Source organism: Passer montanus, unplaced genomic scaffold (genome assembly GCF_014805655.1).
Source record: "Passer montanus isolate IOZ18808 unplaced genomic scaffold, ASM1480565v1 scaffold76, whole genome shotgun sequence".
Lineage (NCBI taxonomy): Eukaryota > Metazoa > Chordata > Aves > Passeriformes > Passeridae > Passer > Passer montanus.
The window spans coordinates 2,689,609-2,708,623 of NW_024372813.1; the positions used below are offsets into that span (position 1 = coordinate 2,689,609).

Genomic DNA, 19,015 nt, shown 5'->3' on the forward strand with positions numbered 1-19,015 from the left:
GAGGCGCGGCGCTGATTGGCGGAGCGCGGGCAGGGGGCGGGGCCGGGCTCCCTGAGGGCGGCGGCAGCGAGAGGGGCCGGAGGGTCCGGGAGCTGGGAAAGGAGCCGGGAGCGGCCGGGAAAGGAGCCGGGAACGGCCGGGAAAGGAGCTGGGAGCGGCCGGGAAAGGAGCTGGGAACGGCGGGACAGGGCCGGGGTCCGTGAGGAGGGTCCTGCGGGAACGCTGAAGGGCCCTGGGCTGTGGGAAGGGCTGGGAGCAGGGCAGGCGGTGCTGGGGCCGCGGGCAGGAGGTCCCGGGGGCTGTGGGTGAGGCCCTGAAGGCCGAGGGGGGGAGGATGGGGGGCTCAGGGACGGGGCTGAAGGAGCTGGGGGGAACTGGAGGTGCAGCAGGTCGTAAAGGGCATTTTGGAGAGGGATGAGGTGCTGAGGGACAGGGGTGGAAGAGGGAAGAGCTGGAGAGGGATCACCTGTGCCCCTGCTTTAAACCAGCTCGGGGCTGCAGGTGGACGGGCACCGATCCCGCCTCGCCTCGGCTCTTTCCTTGGAATTTCAAAGGGATTTCCGAAAAATCAGTGCCAAAGAGCCAGGCCAGCACCTGTAGTTGCTGATTTAATTTGGAAGAACGGGGAGCATTAATTCCCTCTCTTCATCCTTCTTCAGCATAATGGCTTCAAAGCTTGATTTCTGTAACTAGAAATGTGCTGTTTTATTTGACATTGTGCTATTTTTATTAGGAATAACAGGATATTCTCCCTTTTTTCAAGGATTCTGGTGGACAGTGCCTCACCCAAGCCATGGCCACACGCCTCAGATCGGTGAGTTGGGGCCTCAATTTTGTCTTTTGGTGTTTTGTCTTGAAACAAATTCATAAATGTTCTGCTCATCACTAGGGAAGATATGAGGCTGACCCTGCATTAATGATAATTCTGGGGAAAAAAATTGATTTTCCAAGGGGTAATTTGGGTAGGTTGAATTCATACCTTAAAATCAATATAGACGTAGCTTGGCTTGCCATAAATATTATACTGTGCAATATCAAATTGTAGAGAGTTTATAATAAAATTATATACAATTTTGACTGCCCCTGGATCCCTGTCTAAGGCCAGGTTGGATGGGGCTTGGAGCAGCCTGGGGTGGTGGAAGTGTCCCTGTGGAAGGTGGAATAAAATGAGCTCTGAAATCCCTCCCAACCCAAAGCAGTCTGGGATTCTGGGATTCCTCCGAAGCCTCTGCAGAGCTCTGGGGATATACAATTGTGGCTGCCCCTGGATCCTGCCCAAGGCCAGGTTGGATGGGGCTTGGAGCAGCCTGGGGTGGTGGAAGTGTCCCTGTGGAAGGTGGAATAAAATGAGCTCTGAAATCCCTCCCAACCCAAAGCAGTCTGGGATTCTGGGATTCCTCCGAAGCCTCTGCAGAGCTCTGGGGCTCAGAGGCAGAGGGCAGCATTCTGCTACACTCAAACTTCACTTCAAGCACATCTCAGAGCAGTCTGGGTGCTCTTGGCTCCTGGAGGGTGCACAGCCACCAGGGAGTGCCAGGGATGGAAGGGAAATGTCCTTGGAAGGGAGTGTCTGCCTTTGAGGTGGGGCTGAAGCAGTTTCTGTCCCTCAGCAGCCGTCCCGCCCCGACTGAATCCCCTCATCTTCTCCAAACAACATCCAAAATGCCACATCCACTCCTTGGCTGAACACTGCCAGGGCTGGGGACTCCAAACCTCCCTGGGCAGCTGTGCCAGGGCTTGGCCACTCTTTCAGTGAAGGAATTTCCCCAATATCCACCCTGACCTCCCCTGGCCCAGCCTGGGGCCATTCCCTCTGTTCCTGTGCCTGTTCCCTGGAGCACAGCCTGACCCCCCCGCCTGTCCCCTCCTGGCAGGAGCTGTGCAGAGCCACAAGGGCCCCTGAGCCTCCTTTGCTCCAGGCTGAGCCCCTTCCCAGCTCCTCTCCAGCCTGAGCCCCTTCCCAGCTCCTCTCCAGGCTCAGCCCCTTCCCAGCTCCTCTCCAGGCTCGCTGCAGACCCTCAGCTGCTCCTCACAGGAGCTGCAGACCCTGATCAGACTCTCCCTGCCATGGCCCATCCCAAATAACTGCTTCAGCTTTGATGTAACTCAGGGAGCTCCTCGCATTTCTCTTGTGGATCACCCAGCTCTTGGCAGCAGAGCCTTTGTTTGAGGATGGCCTTAAAGAGTTTTGTGGACAATCACTGTCTTTGTGTGGCTCCCTCGGAGGTGGGGGTTGTGTTACAACCAGGAGGAAAACTCTTTCCAGCCAGCACAGAGCATTCTTTGTGTGACAGCTCCCTGGGACTCGGGGCCTGCATGTTCCGTGCTGGCAGGGAGGTCTTTGGTCTCAGTGCAGTCAGACGAGTGCCCAGACTGAACTCTGTTAATTAGTGACTCCAATCACTGATTTACAAAGCTGAAAGAAAAAGAAAGGAAGAACTAATGGCTCGAAAGGACAGCCCCTGCCTTCACCTGGCTGCTTCCTTGGCCCTGAGTGTCACAGGTTCTGATCATGGTGATGGTTTTGATGCTCTGGGTTAGCTGTGGCAGGAGGCTGAAGCAAATCCCAGAATCATCCCAGAGTCCCAGCCTGGTCTGGGTTGGGAGGGACCTCAAAGCTCCTCCAGTGCCACCCCTGCTGTGGCAGGGACACCTCCCTCTGTCCCAGGCTGCTGCAGCCTGGCCTTGGGCCCTGCCAGGGATCCAGGGGCAGCCACAGCTGTCTGGGCACCTGTGCCAGGCCCTCCCCACTGTCCCAGGAACAATTCCTTCCCAATATCCCAATATCCCATCCATCCCTGCCCCCTGGCAGTGGGAGCCATTCCCTGTGTCCTGCCTCTCCATGCTCTTGTAAATAATCTCTCTCAATCTTTCTTGCAGGCTCCCTTCAAACTATGTTTGCTTTGCTATCCAAGCAGAGTTCATGGGGGCCAATCTTCTTCTCCTTCCCTCCTCCCTGAGCCTCTTGGTTGTGAGCATGAGGCAGAGTCCTTCCAAAATCCCAAAATCAGAGTGTCTGCCCTCCTAACTCCCTGTGACTGCGCAGAGCTTTGATGTCTGAGTTCAGATTCCTCTGGTGGAGCTGCCGAGCAGAACTGCAGCTCACTGAGCCCCAGGGCGGCTCAGGCCGCTGTGCTGTGTGTGCCTGTGTGCCAGGGAGCTCTCCCTGTCCCTGTCCCTGTCCCTGTCCCTGCAGGCTGGCAGGAGCTGCACCGTGATCGGGGGCTCGGGGTTCCTGGGGCGGCACATGGTGGAGCAGCTGCTGGCCAGGGGCTACAGCGTCAACGTCTTCGACATCCAGCAGAGCTTTGCCAGTGAGCAGGTGACCTTCTTCCTGGGGGACCTGTGTGACAAGGAGGTGAGGAAGGGCTGCAAACTAACACGGGCAAATGCAGGCCTTGCACTTTCCTTCCTCTGGAGGAAACAGATCTGGTGTCTGATGTCTGGACTCTGCTGCGAGCTGGAAAGGGCAGGACTGCTTTGTGCCTGGTGCCTTGCATTACTGTTAGCTGAGATTCAGGGTGATTACAGCCCCTGGGCTAATTGCAGGGGGCTCTCCCAGCTCTTCTCAGCTCCATGAGAATGGCACAGCTCATATTCCCAGCAGCCAGGGCAGGATGAGTGGGAGCCTTGGCCAAGGCCTGTGTGAGCCATGGGGGAGGTGACTTTGGGAGAGTCACCTGTACTCAGCCAGTGCCATGGGGAGCTTTAAACCTGCTGCTTCCTCAGGGACCCAACTCCAGGGAGTCCTGAGCCTTGTACCTGCACCTGGGGATGGCAGGGAGTGCAGCCTCACAACCTCCAGCTCTGGAGAAGCTCTGAGGATTTCTCTGGGAAGAAGAGAGGATGTGGTGTGTGCTGAGGATAGGACATTGTGGAGATCCTGGATGCTAATCCCATTCCAGCTGCCCACCTTTATGGAGGGAACATGACTTGAAATGCAGCTGTTTCCACAAAAAGAGCTGCTTTATTTCCCTGCTGTTGCTTTCTCCTGATACCCACCATGGCTGTTGCTCCATTCCCTTCCCCCCTGTTCCTGCAGGCTCTGCTGCCAGCCCTGCAGGGAGTGTCTGTGGTGTTCCACTGTGCCTCACCAGCCCCTTCCAGTGACAACAGGGAGCTGTTCTACAAGGTGAATTTCATGGGAACCAAGGCAGTCATTGAAGCCTGCAAAGAAGCTGGAGTGCAGGTAAAGCTGGAAAAGCCCTGGAGACCAGGAGGGGCTGATGGACTTTGTAACATTGGCACACAGGCCAGTGTCAGCCTTGTCTGAGAGGGGACAAAGGGCTCTGTGATACTGAATTCCCACTTGGTCCATGAAAACCAGTGGAAGAGAGACTCTGTGGGTCTCCTGCTTGGTGCAAACTCAATCCCTGTTTGCCACAGAAAACCACATTGTGATTGGAATGGAAAAGCTTCCATTAAAATCTGTCCTGCCTGGGAGTCACCCTGGGAGAACAACACCTCACAAGTGGCTTCTTTCCTGCTTTCATGAGGGGACAGCCCCAGAGATGGCTTTTCCAGCAGTGGGAATATTCATGGCATCAATTCCCTCCCTGAATTCCTCACCATGGAATGGGGAGGAACACACTTGTGCCATAATCTCAGTGCCATTTGATTTAGAAAGTCAATTGCCCTCAAAAGAAAGAGCCTGAGGAAGCCAGCCTGGGATTGGAGACTGGATTTTCTCCCTAAATTACTTTGATATCCCATAACTTTTCATTTAATTTAATTTATTTTAAATTTATTTATTACATTCATTTCATTTATTTCATTTAAGTCACCAAACAAAAACATCCAAGGTTTCTCTTCTTGTTTAATCCACTGTGATCTGTTATTGTCAAGATGAGCAAATCTTTCTTTAAAACACTGGGTGTGTGTCAAGTGTTCCAAGTCTCTGATTCTCCTGGAGATGTTTTCCCTGGATTGACTGCCTTGGGGGTTTGTTGGAATGTTTTAATCTCCTTTAGGTAGCATTAAATGATGGGACAGAATGAATTAAAAAGTGGGGGTTCTCTTACCTGTAGTTTCTATTCATCTTCTGTTAGACTCAGGTTATTTTCTGTGAAATCAGTTGGTTAAATATTATTATCATTATTATCTTTACTCAGCCTTTGTAAATAATGATCTTTTTATTCTGGACTTTAAACAACTCTGTTCTCCCCTCTCTCTTGCAGAAATTGGTGTTAACCAGCAGTGCCAGTGTAGTTTTTGAGGGCACAGACATAAAAAATGGCTCAGAAGATCTCCCCTATGCACAAAAACCTATTGATTACTACACAGAGACCAAGATCCTGCAGGAGAAGGTATTTGCCAATGGTTAAATTGTCATTTTGGGATTTATTCACTTAATAAAAAGATAATAAAATCAAGCTGTGGCAGGAATTGCCACAGAGGTTGAATGAAATGCTGTGTGACACTGCAGAGGTGTCACTGCCATGGAGGAGCCACAGGATAATCCCAGTTCTCACCTGCCAAGCTTTGGTTTAACAGCAGTCAGGGGAGGTTTTTGTCCTCTCTGCTGCTTTTCCTGATTTTCAGGCTGAATGTAGAGTTGGGAATGTGAAAAAGGCACTGAGTAAGGAGGAGAGGAGTGAGAATGTGGCCTGAGCTAAGGGCACAGGCCGTTACTGAAAATGTTCATGTTACAAAAAGATCTCCAAACATCTGAGAGTTCCCTGCCTTGGACACTTGCACAGCACCAATATCTGCTCTTCTCATGTTCTTACTGCTGCAGCATCTGTGGTTTAAATGTGGGAAAACAATGTTTTCAATCAAAGGCAACAGATCTTTTCTGGATCCTTTTCCCATGGCTTGCATTTCAGCCGTGGGAAGAATCTGCTTTTTGTGCCAGAAGAATTGAGAGTCCCTTCCATGCTGATGCTGATAGTGTGAGAGGCTGGAAGGAATTTCCTCCACAAGAGCTTAATTAATTTTAATTGTGCAAACATCTGTTCCTTCCCCAGCACTTTGCAGTAACTGCTAAAGGGGAAGCTGAGGAGCAGCAATCAGGGGTAGCCCCAGTGCTGGTGATTATGGCTTTGTTTTGGGGGAAACTCAAAGGATTTTGTCTGTGCCTCCTCCATAGAAATCCCAGCAGCTGCTGGAAGCGGAAACACGCTGTTTAGGAGCTCCCAGGAGAATGAAATCTGCTCCAGAGCTGCTGAGTGTGCTGCTGGAGCTCCAGGGAGATGGGATCACCCCCTCCTGAGAGAGATGCAGGGGGGCTGGGCTGGGTACAGCTGCTGGGAGGGACAGAAATGCAATTCCTGAGTGTCCTCTGCTCCAGCTCATGCAGAGGGTTCATGGAGTGAAGGAGCTTGGAGAGCTCCTCTGGCTTCTGGGGGGCTCAAGGAGAGAAGCAAAGCCTTCCCTTCCTTTGTCAGTTCATTAAGTGCTCAATCATAAAAACTGATTTGTGTCTGGGTTTCTTACCAAGGAGAACTGGGAAAAGAGATGGGAACAAAGGAAGGATCACTTGGACAGACAGGAGGGGATAATAATTCTTCCACTGGTTCCTTCCCAAGGGGATGGGGAGCCCCCAGCCCCTGCAGTGATGATTGTGGGATGTTGGAACCCTGGCTAGTGAGAATTTGAGACTTTCTGTGCTGCCAGGCACTGACCCCCAAGAGAACACTGCATTGACCTGAGGCCTGGAGAAGCTTCCAAAATGGAATGGCAGAACTGGGATTGTGGGTGTGGGATTTGAATAGAAGTGTGTGATAGCACAGGGTGGGAAACTCAGAGTTTAAGGGTTTAGAATACAGTAATATAGATAAAGGAAGATGGAGGTTTTGGGGCAGTGGCTGGTCCTTCTTCTCCACCTTCTTCACCTTCTTCTCCCTGGGTTTGGATGGTTTTGTATAATTGGATAAAAAGTCCACACTGCAGCCACAGGGGTGGTTGGTTATTGGGTTAAAAGTGAAAATAATTTAGGTGTCATTTCTTAATTGGACAGTTTAGCCTTAAAAGGCCTCCTAGAGAGAGATATGGGGCTCCATTTTTAGTTTGTTAGAGAGAAGTGCTGTAGAACTCAGGGTTTGTGAGACTGTAACATAGATAAGAATTAATAAACATCTGAGTCCCAACAAGAAATGCCATCTCACACATTTAATCCTGACCCTGGCACAAAAGCAGTTAAGACTCCACCTAGAGATGCATTGCTGAGCTCTGTTTTCTTTCTTGATTTCCTTCTGCTCTTTCCCTGCAGGAGGTGCTCAGTGCAAACGACCCAGACAACAATTTCCTCACCACTGCAATCCGTCCCCATGGAATATTTGGTCCCAGAGACCCTCAGCTGGTTCCCATCCTCATCCAGGCAGCGAGGAGTGGCAAAATGAAGTTCATCATTGGGTGAGCAAGGCCCAGGCACTTCAGAGCTGGGGCAAAATCAATGCTGCATCTACAAAGCCCTTTGGAAGGGAACAAAAGGAAATCAGTTGTGTTATTTCTTTTATTTTTCACTTTCTATTTTTTTTTCCTTAAAAATCCTATGTCAGGGCTCACTCCCTGTCATGGTGAGTGTCCGTAAAGCCAGAGGAATATCCATGAGGAAAGCTGGCATGGCTTGAGCTGTTAAAGAGCTGTGCCATTAATATGAGGAGGCTCAGATTACTTGGTGTTAATTTATACCACTTGTGGTGTTTGAGGTTCTGGCAATTAAAATCCCTATTAAATATGAAACACTAAAAGTATGGCCTGAAATTGCAGCACCAGAGAGTGGGAGGTGGGGAAACGTGGGATGAATTTATCCTGGTGGAAGTCCTTCCTTTTGGCACAAGCAGATTCTCAGCCCAGCTTGCCTTGGGGCTAAATTCCTTTTCTGTGTGCAGGGATGGAAAGAACCTGGTGGATTTCACCTACGTGGAGAACGTGGTGCATGGGCACATCCTGGCTGCAGAAAAGCTGCACAAAGGCTCTCCCCTGTGTGGGAAGGTGAGGAGGGAGGGGAGGGGAGGGGAGGGAAGGGATCCCCAGCCTCTGCTGAGGGGATCCATGCTGATTGCTGAGGGCTCTGGACATCACCCTGCAGGCCAGCAGCTCCAGGCTGTCCATCTGTGGTGAGCACTGAGTGCAGCCACCTGGGCTGAGCTGGATGGATATCCTGGAATTTCCTGCTCTAAAGCTGCTTGGGAAGGGCAGTCCAGGAAGAACTGGGGGCAGCCAGGAGGCACACATGGAAACACAACACAGCAGCCTTTGGGACACAGTTCAGAACAGGAGGAGCTCTTCCAGCTTTCCCTGGTCCTGCTGTGCTCTGGGCACACTGGGGTGTTTTAACTTGTCTGCTCTGTGCTGTGGCAGCCAGTTTGGTTGAGATTTCTGAGGAATCCTGGCCTCTGGAGTGCTGGAAGCAGCTGGTTTCCTTGGAAAAGCAGGGATTCCCCCCTCTGCACACAGAGGTGGGCAGTGCAAAGCAGTTTGTTAGGACAGCGTGCTCTGGCCCAGGTCAGGGGGGTCATGTCCTCACGTGAGCAGGAGAGGGGCCAGCACAGAGCCAAACCTGGGAAATCCACCATGATTTTAACCCCTGGCTTCTGCTCTCCCTCTTGCAGGCCTTTCACATCACCAACGATGAGCCAATTCCCTTCTGGACGTTCATGTCCCGCATCCTGACCGGCCTGGACTACGACCCCCCCAAGTACCACATCCCCTACTGGCTGGCCTATTACCTGGCCCTGCTGCTGGCCCTGCTGCTGGCCCTGCTCAGGCCCCTGGTGACCATCAAGGCCACCTTCACGCCCATGAGGGTGGCCCTGGCTGGGACCTTCCACTACTACAGCTGTGAGCGGGCCAAGAGGGCCATGGGCTACAGCCCCGTGGTCAGCCTGGACGAGGCCATTGCCAGGACTGTGCAGAGCTACCCCGGCCTGCGCCGGGCCAGGGCCTGACAGCCCTGCCTGGAGCCCCTGCTGCCTGCCTGCCACCACTTCTGACAGCTGGACTGGAGCAAGTGTCAGCAGGTCCCAGGAAAGAGGAGTTTTCCTGAACTCTCTGCTCCTCCTCCTCACCGTTCTGTGTGGGAGCTGTGCTGACAGTTTTGTTTCTTGGATGTGACTTCTTGTTTGGAAACAGCTGCTGAACTCTCTGGGCTGTGAATAAACACCCTGCTGTGCCCTCTTGGATCCTGAGCAGGCACACCAGCATTCCTGCTCCCCTCCCTCCACCCTTGTCCGTGTTTTGTTGCTCTGGTGACAGCAGCCACCTCTTCCCAGAGCTGCAGGCTGGGTCACAGACACTTCCCGTGGCTGGCTCCCCTCTGGCCTTTGGCTTTGCTCTCCACAAGAGAGCCCCGTGCCAGAAAGGGCTTCTGCCACCATCTCTTAAATCATTGCAGCTCTTCTGCTTTTCCCTCCACGATCTGGGGGTGGTTTGGCTTCTCCCTGAGGCAGCAGAAGGAGCCCACAAGGAATGTGTTCACTTGTGGGTTCACTCCTTTGTCCATGCAGGATTTATTTCTGTGCCAAAAGAACCCAAGTGAATCACACAGAGCTGACTTTGCAGCTTTGTGTCCCATCTCTGAGAGGGCAGATCCCACTCTCAGCACAAACAGGATGTTAAGGATTCCCTTTTGGGGACAGGGATCTTTGGAGCTGCCTGGCAGCAGCCCCAGCACTGTTCTGCAGATCTCAGTGCTGGGGAGATCCTGCAGCACCAGGCTCCTTCTCCCTGCCCTGTCAGTGCTGGTCACGGAGATTTTTGGTGCTCTGACCACTTAGTCCATGAAAAAACCTCTTTTCCACAAGAAAATGGATAGAAAGCAGCAGTCCTCAAGCTATTTCCTCTGACTTGTATGTTAAATGTTCTTTGCCCTCTAATCTTTCTAAGCACTTCAGTTCTGGTTTGCTTTCAAATGAGGGGTTTAGGTTAGAGCTGGAATTTTGCCCTGTGCAAATTCCTGGATCCCTGGGAGTTCTGGTGTTTCAGATTTCAGAAGGATGGGAAGTGCCTCAGTCACAGAATTACAGAATCCCTGGTTTGGGATGGTTTGGGTAGGGAGGGACCTTAAAGCTCATCCCATTCCACCCCCAGGGACACCTCCCACTGTGCCAGGCTGCTCCAAGCCCCATCCAAGCTGGCCTTGGGCACTTCCAGGGATCCAGGGGCAGCCACAACCTCAGGCCCAAGGAGCCCTAACCTCAATGTGCTGCTATAGTCTGATTAAATGGGTTTTATTTGAACTTCTGGCTGTTTTCTGCAAAAGACCCACCAACCCACTGGGCTTTTTTCCCTGGGAATTTTGATGTGCTGGTTACCAGCTGGCGTTACCAGCCCTGGCCTTGCTTGATTTGCAGCAGATAGTGGCCAGGTGCTTGGGGCAGCCCCCCCGTCCTGCTGGGCACTGCTCAGCCCCGGAGCAGGGACAGCCCTGCCCTGCCACCCGAGGGGATGGGGTCGGGTGGAAGGATCCAGGATTTCCTGAAGCCAAACCAGAGGTACATCACTACATCCCTGTCAGATGATGCCATTTTCTGACTGAGAGATGGGGCAGCTGAGAGGAGTTTTAAGAACTTGTATTCTATTTTCAGTCTCAATGAAGGGTGAGACAATACAGGTGTTAAAATTCACGCTATTGCAATCAGAAGCTTTCTATCAAACTTTAAACATTCTGTACAAATTCATTTCCCTCACATCAACTTCGGCCTCTAGGTGGCATTTCCCAGCCCGGCAGCTCCAATCCGTCCCCAAAATGCCGTGGCTGTGCTTGGGCACGAGTCAGGGCAGGGTCACTCCTCTCCCTGTGCTGAAGGGGCTGGAGGCCCTGGCAGTGAGCTCAGCTGGATCACGGGGGTTCCCTCTCCCAGGAAGGGACCCAGAGCTTTTCTGGGCTGGGGGCACTGCTCAGGTGACACCAAGGCAGGGCTGGGCACAGCTGGGCACAGCTGGGCACAGCTGGCTGGCTGCTCTCCTGCTGCAGTCAGGGAGCTGCCAGGCTAAAAAACAAGCCAAAAGATGCAAAATAGCACAAGAAGCAAGTAGGGAATAAGCAAGGAACAAGTAGGGGATGGTTACAAATAAATGATGTGTAAACAGTATTGATTTAAATTTCAATTAATAGTTTACATTTTCAAAAATTAAAAAGGAAAACCCCCAACATTATTTTATCTACTGGGTAAATAAACTCTGCCAAGTTGCATAAATAGCCCCTCAGCTTTTGCATATAAAGTGATACTACCAAAAACGTGGAGGAGTCACTAGGATTCTGGGGCAATTCCCTGCCTACTCTGAAAGACATTTTCCGACCCTAATTCCAACTTGCATTCCATGGTTCACCTGGGAAGTAGCATGACTTGTGCTTAGGACTCTTTGCAAGAGAAGGAGCAACCAGGTCCAGTCACAGTTCTGATGCTGATCCATTAATAAATAACCTTAAAAGCAATACAATCTTAAGCCACAAGCTGCAGTTTCCCAAGCCCAGGTGAACAGGGAGAGCTGGAGCCTGGCCGTGCCTCCATCCCTGGCCACAGCCTCTTCCAGCCCTGCTCCAACCCCCTCCTCTCGTTTTCCAGCACAAATCCCATTCTGGGTCGTTTTTTGGGGCAGTGATGAGATCATTCTCTTGTGCCCTGCCTGGGTATATTTTTGTGCCACCTCTTGAGCACTGGGAGGGCATGGAGCTGCTGGAGAGAGTCCAGAGGAGGCTCCAGGATGCTCAGGGGGATGGAGCAGCTCTGCTGGCAGGAAAGGCTGGGAGACCTGGCATTGTTCACCTGGCGAGGAGAAGCTTTGGGGTGACCTCAGTGTGGCCTTGCACACTGGAAACATGAAAAACATGGAGACAATTTACAAGGGAGGGAGGGATAGGACACAGGGAAGGGTTAGATGGGTATTGGCAGGAATTGTTCCCTGGGAGGGTGGGCAGGCCCTGGCACAGGGTGCCCAGAGCAGCTGTGGCTGCCCTTGGATCCCTGGCAGTGCCCAAGGCCAGGCTGGACACTGGGAGCAGCCTGGAACAGTGGGAGGTGTCCCTGCCATGGCAGGGGTGACACTGGATGGGCTTTGAGGTCCTTCCCACCCCAAACCATCCAGGGATTTTTATGGCTTCCAATCTGGTTTTGGTGTGTGTCAGCAAGCAGAGGCTGTGAAGCAAAATTGCCATTATCAAACTTTCCTTCCAAAAATCCAGGATCAAATGCAGGTGCAGTCTGTCCCTGTCAGGAACACTCAACAGGAGCTCCCCACGACTTCAAAGAGTTCCCTGGAGCACTCTCATCAAAATCCTTATCTCCCTCTCTCTGCTTTCCTGGCTTTTCCTTGCTGCAGCTCCTCATTTTGCTGACCTGAGATTGGTTTTGGCAGTGGGAGAGATAAAAGAGAGATCTTCTGTTGCTTATCCTGGAGAATGGGGAGGGACAGAGGATTACAAGTGCTTTTCTAGGTGGAGTTAAGGTAACCAAAGCCCATTCCCTCTTACAGGGATTGCAAAGGGAACTTGCTCAGGAGGATTGTCCAAGGAATTGCTTTCAGTGCTGCCCTTGGAACGTGGGGAAAGCCCTGGTCCAGACACATCTCCAGAGAGGAAAAAGAGTGGCTTGTGTGTAATTACCAGAAATGGGTAAGAGGAAAAATGGATGAAAGCAGGTCAGGAATGACCCTGCATGTGCAGGGAGCACAAAGGCTCAGGGCACTCTCATCAAAATCCTTATCTCTCTCTCTCTGCTTTCCTGGCTTTTCCTTGCTGCAGCTCCTCATTTTGCTGACCTGAGATTGGTTTTGGCAGTGGGAGAGATAAAAGAGAGATCTTCTGTTGCTTATCCTGGAGAATAGGGAGGGAAGGGACAGAGGATTACAAGTGCTTTTCTAGGTGGAGTTAAGGTAACCAAAGCCCATTCCCTCTTACAGGGATTGCAAAGGGAACTTGCTCAGGAGGATTGTCCAAGGAATTGCTTTCAGTGCTGCCCTTGGAACGTGGGGAAAGCCCTGGTCCAGACACATCTCCAGAGAGGAAAAAGAGTGGCTTGTGTGTAATTACCAGAATTAGGTAAGAGGAAAAATGGATGAAAGCAGGTCAGGAATGACCCTGCATGTGCAGGGAGCACAAAGGCTCAGGGGCACTGCAGGGTGTGCAGGAGGTGCCCAAGGCCAGGCTGGACAGGGCTGGGAGCAAGCTGGGACAGTGGGAGGTGTCCCTGCCCATGGGGTGGAACAAGAGGGGCTTTGAGGTCCCTTCCAAGCCAGACCATTCCACTGTGGTTCAGTGAGGTTTGGGAGCAGTGTGCCCTGCAAGCACTGGGGGATTTCCAGACACAGGGATCCAGGCCATGCTGCAGGGCTCCAGCTCAGCATTTTGGGAAGCTGTGGAAGGGGTGTTTTCTATCCCAGTACATCCAGTTACCCCCAGTGCTGACGGCAGGGAGCACCAGGACATTCCCACACCTCCCAGCCGTGGCAGGATGGGCTGGCTCTGCTTCCCGGGAGAATTCTCTCCGAGTTTCGCTGCTGCTTGTGCAAGCCCCGGGCTGGTGCCAGGCCCACGGGGGCAGAGTGGTGCAACCCACGCCCTGTCAGGGCAGGGGAACAGCAGCTTGTTTGCCTCAGAGCCTGCAGGGAAGCTGGATTTATCCTCGCTGAGCTGCTGAGGATAAATCAGCATCTCCCTGCTTGCGCCAGAGCGGGTTTGGGGCGTTGTGGTGGCACCGCGGTGTCCCCGCCACAGCTCTGCCTCTGCTGTGCCCCAGCTCTGCTGACAGCAGCACTCTGTGTTGTGCTGGCACTCCCGAGCTCCAGCAGTGTGCAGGTGTGTCCCTGACCACGGGCAGATTGCTGTATTCCTGCAGGGAATCGTTGGGACACACAATGCCCTGCTGCCACCTGCTATTAGGAAGGTGAGGTCTGGCGTTCTGGCAGAGCTCTGCAGTGACACCTCACGAAAAACCAGTTGGGTTCCCTTGTAACAAATGGGTGTAGTGGTTTTACACCCTGCGACTCATCACGGCTCGGCCGGGCTTGGGGCTGGTGGCACCTCTGCAAAGGCCAAGGACTGCAGGGTGACTGCCCTGCCCTCCCCCCCCAGTGCCAGGGAGGGGCTGCAAAGTGGTATCGGCAAAGCAGGAAATGCTCCAGAGCAGCTCAGGGCTCTGCAGTGGGCTTGGTGGGTCTCTCACCACCAGAAAATACTGGAAAAATGCTACAGGATGTTGCTGTGGCTGTTCAAACACAGGCTGGGCTGTGGGGCTGTCTCTGGGCAGGAGTCACCTTTGCCACAGGAATGATTTGGTAAAACACCCTTGCCATGAAATTGGCTGCCTGGATTTCCAGGGTGGAGCAGGTTCCTTGCACACATCCCTGTTCCTGCAGGAATGAGCTGGGGGTTATGGCTGTTGGCACCCAGCTGCCCTGGTCTGGAAGAACAAGGATTGATCAGTGCCAGCTGTGGGACATCTTCATGAGGAAGGGTCTTTGTGCTTTCCTCTGAGAGCACATCCCACGAAAATCCATTTGCTGGTAAAATCAGATATTCCAGGCTGAAATATACTGAAAAACAATAAGGTTTTTAACTGGACCTGGGGGAAAGACTTTTGTTTTCTTGCTCTCCCATGCTACAGGAGTGTGTGTGTGTGTCCCTGGAGAAGTTGGGGGGTTGGGATGGGAGACAGAACCTTGCTCCTGCTCTGGGCTCAGGCACAGCTTTACCTGAGCCTTGGCTGATGGCTGAGGGGGGGCCAGGCCTGCAGGGTGGGGGTTCAGGCCAGATCCTCTTGGTTTTAACCAGATTCAGTGGGAAAATGTAAAAATCCCCCTCTTGGATTCCACTCAGGTCGGATGAGTATAAAGAACTTTTTGTGTTGCTGACTTCAGCAGACTCAGGTTTCCTCCAAAGGTGGAGGGCACCTGCTCCAGCTGGGGCTGCTCCTGCCAAGGAGACCAAGACTGGCTCTTTTCCTGGAGCATCCTGAATTTGGCAGTGTTGAAGTCCCACTGTGAGCAGCTCCCTAGCAGAAATCTATCCCTATCCCTGAGCCTCTGGCAGAAGCTGTCAGCTCCTTCAGGCCCTGCAAGGCCACACTGAGGTCACCCCAAAGCTTCTCCTCTCCAGGTGAACAATCCCAGCTCTCGCAGCCTTTCCTGCCAGCAGAGCTGCTCCATCCTCTGCCCATCCTGGAGCCTCCTGTGGGCTCTCTGCAGCAGCTCCAGCTCCTCCCTGTGCTGGGCCAGGGCTGGGGCAGCTCTGCAGGTGGGGTCTCAGCTGCGCAGGGCAGAATCCCGGTCCCTTTCCTGCTGCCCACGCTGTGGGGACACATCCCCTGAGCCAGCAGTGACCTCCTGGGGTGCTCCTGGGAGCTCTCAGTGTTTGACAGTGAGGTGCTCACAACAAACACCTTTCCATTTTTGCCCGGTTTTTGAACATTCAGTGTGGCACAGTGTGTTCCCACCGGGAAAGCCCAGAGCCCCGAGTGCCTGGGTGTCCCTGCCGTGCCTGGGGACCCGGTGTACCTGCAGGGCTGGCCAGGCCGGGCTCTTACTCACTGCTGTTTCAGGGAAGAGCCAGGACAAACCTTCAGCAAACGCTGGCATGACTCAGGGCTTACCGAAAATAAAGCTGCCCTGTCAGCTGCAGCCCTGGAGCAGGGGATGCAGGCCCAGGAAGGGTCTGGGCTGCGCTTTGCAGCCCGCTTTGAACCGCTCCGGTTTCCCTGAGCTGGACCCGCCGGGAGCTCAGGGCGCGGCCCTGGGAACAGCCCGGCTTATCTCAGCCGGGATCAGCGGCAGCCACCGAGCCCAGCGCAGCTGAGCCCGGCTGCTGCTGAGCCCGAGCAGATCCGAGGGGCAGATCTGGGGCTGCAGTAACGCCTCGATGCCTGAAAATCCCTGATGTCATCCTCACTGTGCTGCTGGGAGCCAGGGCTGGGTCATCGGCCCTGTTCCAGCACATGGGGATGGGATGGGATGGGATGGGATGGGATGGGATGGGATGGGATGGGATGGGATGGGGATGGGGATGGGATGGGATGGGGATGAGATGGGGATGGGGATGGGATGGGATATTTGCCCATCATTCCACAGCAGGAGCTTTCCTTTCCAGCTGCTACAGGTTCAGCATTACCTGTTCCTGAATCAGGGACAGGGGATCCTGGTGGGTGCTTGGTTGGGGCTTCATCACCTCCAGGGCTGGAGCCCCTCTGGAGCTGGGCTGGCAGAGCTGGAGGTGCTCACCTGGAGAGGAGAAGGCTCCAGGGAGAGCTCAGAGCCCTGCCAGGGCCTGAAGGGCTCCAGGAGAGCTGGAGAGGGACTGGGGACAAGGCCTGGAGGGACAGGACACAGGGAATGGCTCCCACTGCCAGAGGGCAGGGCTGGATGGGATATTGGGCAGGAATTGCCCCTGGATCCCTGGCAGTGCCCAAGGCCAGGCTGGACACTGGGGCTGAGAGCACCTGGGACAGTGGGAGGTGTCTCTGCCATGGCAGGGGTGAGACTGGAGGAGCTTTAAGGTCCTTTCAGCCCAAACCATCGTGGGATTCTCTGGTTCTTCCCACACTGTGGCAGTGCCAGGCTGAAGCCCTGACTCCTCAGACAGCTGCAAACACCCAGCCCCAGCTGCCAGGCTCTGGGATGGGCAGGAAGCGAGTCCCAGGGTCTGGCTGTGCCAGGTGTCCCCACAGCCCTCGGGGACCGTGCGGTGACCAGGGCAATTAGAAAGGGAAATCAAGCGAGGAAGAGCGGAATGCCCGGCAATTTCCTGTGGGATTATCACACCTGTGGGCCTCGGTAATGAGTTCCAAGTAGACAATCAGTGTCGAGGGCTAATTACAGCCCCGCTCCCTGATGCTCCAAAGCGGCTCCGAGCCCGAGCAGTATCGGGGTCCCGGGGCCGAGCCCTGGCAGTGCCCGCCCCGAGGAGAAATTCCGCGGGGTGGGAGCTGGGGGGCTGCTCTGGGCTGTGCCAGGGCCCACAGGGCTGGGGACGGTGGCATCCGCTGGGGAATGCCAGGAATGCAGAGCAGAGCCTACAGGGAGGGGAGCCCGTGCCGCCGAACGGAGAAACCTGTTTGATTCCCCTGAAGGGCGAACACACCCAGGTCTCCTCCTCAAAACAAGGCTTGGCTTCCCGGGGCCGGCCCTCTCGGCAGGTGAGGGCTCAGGTGTGCCACAGCCGTGCCACAGCCGAGCCGGGAGAGCGCCGGGAACCGCCCGCAGCCGGGAACTGCCAGGTACGAACGGGAACGGGAATGGGAACCGGGAATGGGAGCGGGAATGGGAACCGGGAGCGGGAATGGGAATGGGAGCGGGAGCGGGAATGGGAGCGGGAATGGGAACCGGGAATGGGAACCGGGAGCGGGAGCGGGAATGGGAACCGGGAATGGGAGTGGGAGCGGGAATAGGAACGGGAGCGGGAGCGGGAATGGGAGCGGGAATGGGAACGGGAGCGGGAATGGGAACGGGAGCAGGAACCGGGAGCGAGAATGGGAATGGGAACGGGGCTACGGGAGCGGGAATGGGAACGGGAACCGGGAACGGGAGCGGGAATGGGAACCGGGAATGGGAACCGGGAGCGGGAGCGGGAATGGGAGCGGGAACAGGAATGGGAACGGGAACCGGGAACAGGAGCGGGAATGGGAACCGGGAACGGGGCTGCTGCAGCTGCAGGATCGCTGCCCTGCCCTGCCCGGGACCCCCGGGGACCCCCGGATCCTCTGCCCTGGAAGCGGAGCTGTTCAGGGTGTCTCGGAGCGAAGCGTGTGAGCTCTGCGGGGATGGGGCTCCTGCAGGAGCGGGCTGGGGCTGAGGTTTGGCTCAAATTCCCTCTCCCTGCCCACGGCTCCACATCCTTCTGAACCCCTTCTCCCCTCCGATATTTCCGTGGGGCACAGCAGTGCCCTCGCCGGGACAGGCTGGTCCAGCAAACTGCGGGGAATTCGGTCCTGTGTCCCCCACAGCCTCGGGAGAGCTTTGCGGGAGCTCCAAACCCTCTGAACCCCTTCTCCCCTCCGGATTTCCGTGGGGCACAGCAGTGCCCTCCCCGGGACAGGCTGGTGTGGGCAGGGTCCAGCAGACTGCGGGGAATTCAGTGCTGTGTCCCCCACAGCCTCGGGAGAGCTTTGCGGGAGCTCCAGACCTGCCCAGCCCCTCCCTGCCAGGACTCCCGTGGGACACAGGGGCTGCAGCAGAGATGTCTCCCTCTCTGCTGCTCTGCCTTGTTTTGTTTCTGCCCGAGTCAGTGCGAAATTAGCACCCTGGGAAGGAGTGGCAGAGCTGGCACGGAGGAGAGAGCACCTCCCTGTGTCCTTGCTTCATCCAGGGAATGTCATCCCCATTTTCCAGTCCCAGCCCTGCTCAGGACAGACCCCACACAGGAGGATGAGCTGCAAGACCTGGGCAGGGATGTCCTTCCTCCTCAGCTGGACCAGGAGGTTTTGTTTAGGATATTTTATTTCTTTTATTACAAAATCCGTTCATTTTATTAATCCACCCAATTACTAAGTACATTTCTTCCCCAAAAAAGTTTACCAGGACTTAAGAGGAAGTCCCAATTTCCACAAGTGGCAGATTTTAGCTTTCTTTTACAAAAAAAAAGTTGTGTTTTCTTGGCAAAGCTTTGTGGTGTCTCTGTGACGTCACGAGGCTTCAAGGAGCTTTTGTCCTGCTCTGTCTGTGGGTCAGCAACACAAACAAAGCTCCACCTTTGACACAAACCCCATTTTTCCTTCCTTTTTCCTTTCATCTTCGGACATCAAGGCTCAAGGTCAGCGGTGTGTGGGTGTGGTGAACGTCCTGCACATCCTTCCTTTTAAACCCAGAAATTAGCTGAGCAATTAGGAATTAATTCCATGTAATTAGAGCAATGAAACTGCACACCCAGGATGGTGACAATGACCCGAGAATTTCTGATTTCTGGCAGTAGCGGGGGTGAGTTGTGCTGGGGGTGGTCCTGCTGGGAGCTCCGGGAGGATCCCTGGGGCTGGGCAGGGCTGAGCTCTGCTCTCAGGAGTTCCCTGATGCAGCAGCTCCAGGCTGTGCCACTTCAACAGCATTTGATGATTTTTTTTTTCTTTTCTTTTCTTTTTTTTTTTTTTTT

The 19,015-nt window shown here is 54.2% G+C and overlaps 2 protein-coding genes across 13 annotated transcripts in view; both read left to right on the plus strand.

Annotated features, from left to right (window-relative positions):
- The first annotated feature begins 85 nt into the window (after positions 1-85).
- On the plus strand, positions 86-9,815 carry NSDHL (NAD(P) dependent steroid dehydrogenase-like). The gene is made up of 8 exons (XM_039731302.1): positions 86-195; positions 764-814; positions 3,197-3,358; positions 4,043-4,189; positions 5,178-5,306; positions 7,211-7,353; positions 7,833-7,935; positions 8,556-9,815. Exons 2-8 carry the CDS (start codon positions 794-796, stop codon positions 8,889-8,891), a joined length of 1,041 nt encoding a protein of 346 aa, XP_039587236.1. The 5' UTR covers positions 86-195; positions 764-793; the 3' UTR covers positions 8,892-9,815.
- A 7,054-nt stretch (positions 9,816-16,869) lies between these two features.
- The window catches only part of ZNF185 (zinc finger protein 185 with LIM domain), a 30,178-nt gene continuing 28,032 nt past the window's right edge, over positions 16,870-19,015 (plus strand). For all 12 annotated transcript variants that reach the window (XM_039731315.1, XM_039731320.1, XM_039731316.1 and 9 more), the window contains exon 1: positions 16,870-17,150. The gene's annotated coding sequence lies outside the window, so the exon portion shown is untranslated. The remainder of the gene's footprint in view (positions 17,151-19,015) is intronic.

What these genes read in the sequence shown, in the direction of transcription:
- NSDHL (XM_039731302.1), top strand. Translation starts at nt 794, where the DNA reads ATGGCCACACGCCTCAGATCG. An exon ending in GCAAAGAAGCTGGAGTGCAG is followed by an intron (nt 4,190 to 5,177) that starts GTAAAGCTGGAA and finishes TCTCTCTTGCAG; the next exon opens with AAATTGGTGTTAACCAGCAG. An exon ending in GCTCTCCCCTGTGTGGGAAG is followed by an intron (nt 7,936 to 8,555) that starts GTGAGGAGGGAG and finishes TCCCTCTTGCAG; the next exon opens with GCCTTTCACATCACCAACGA.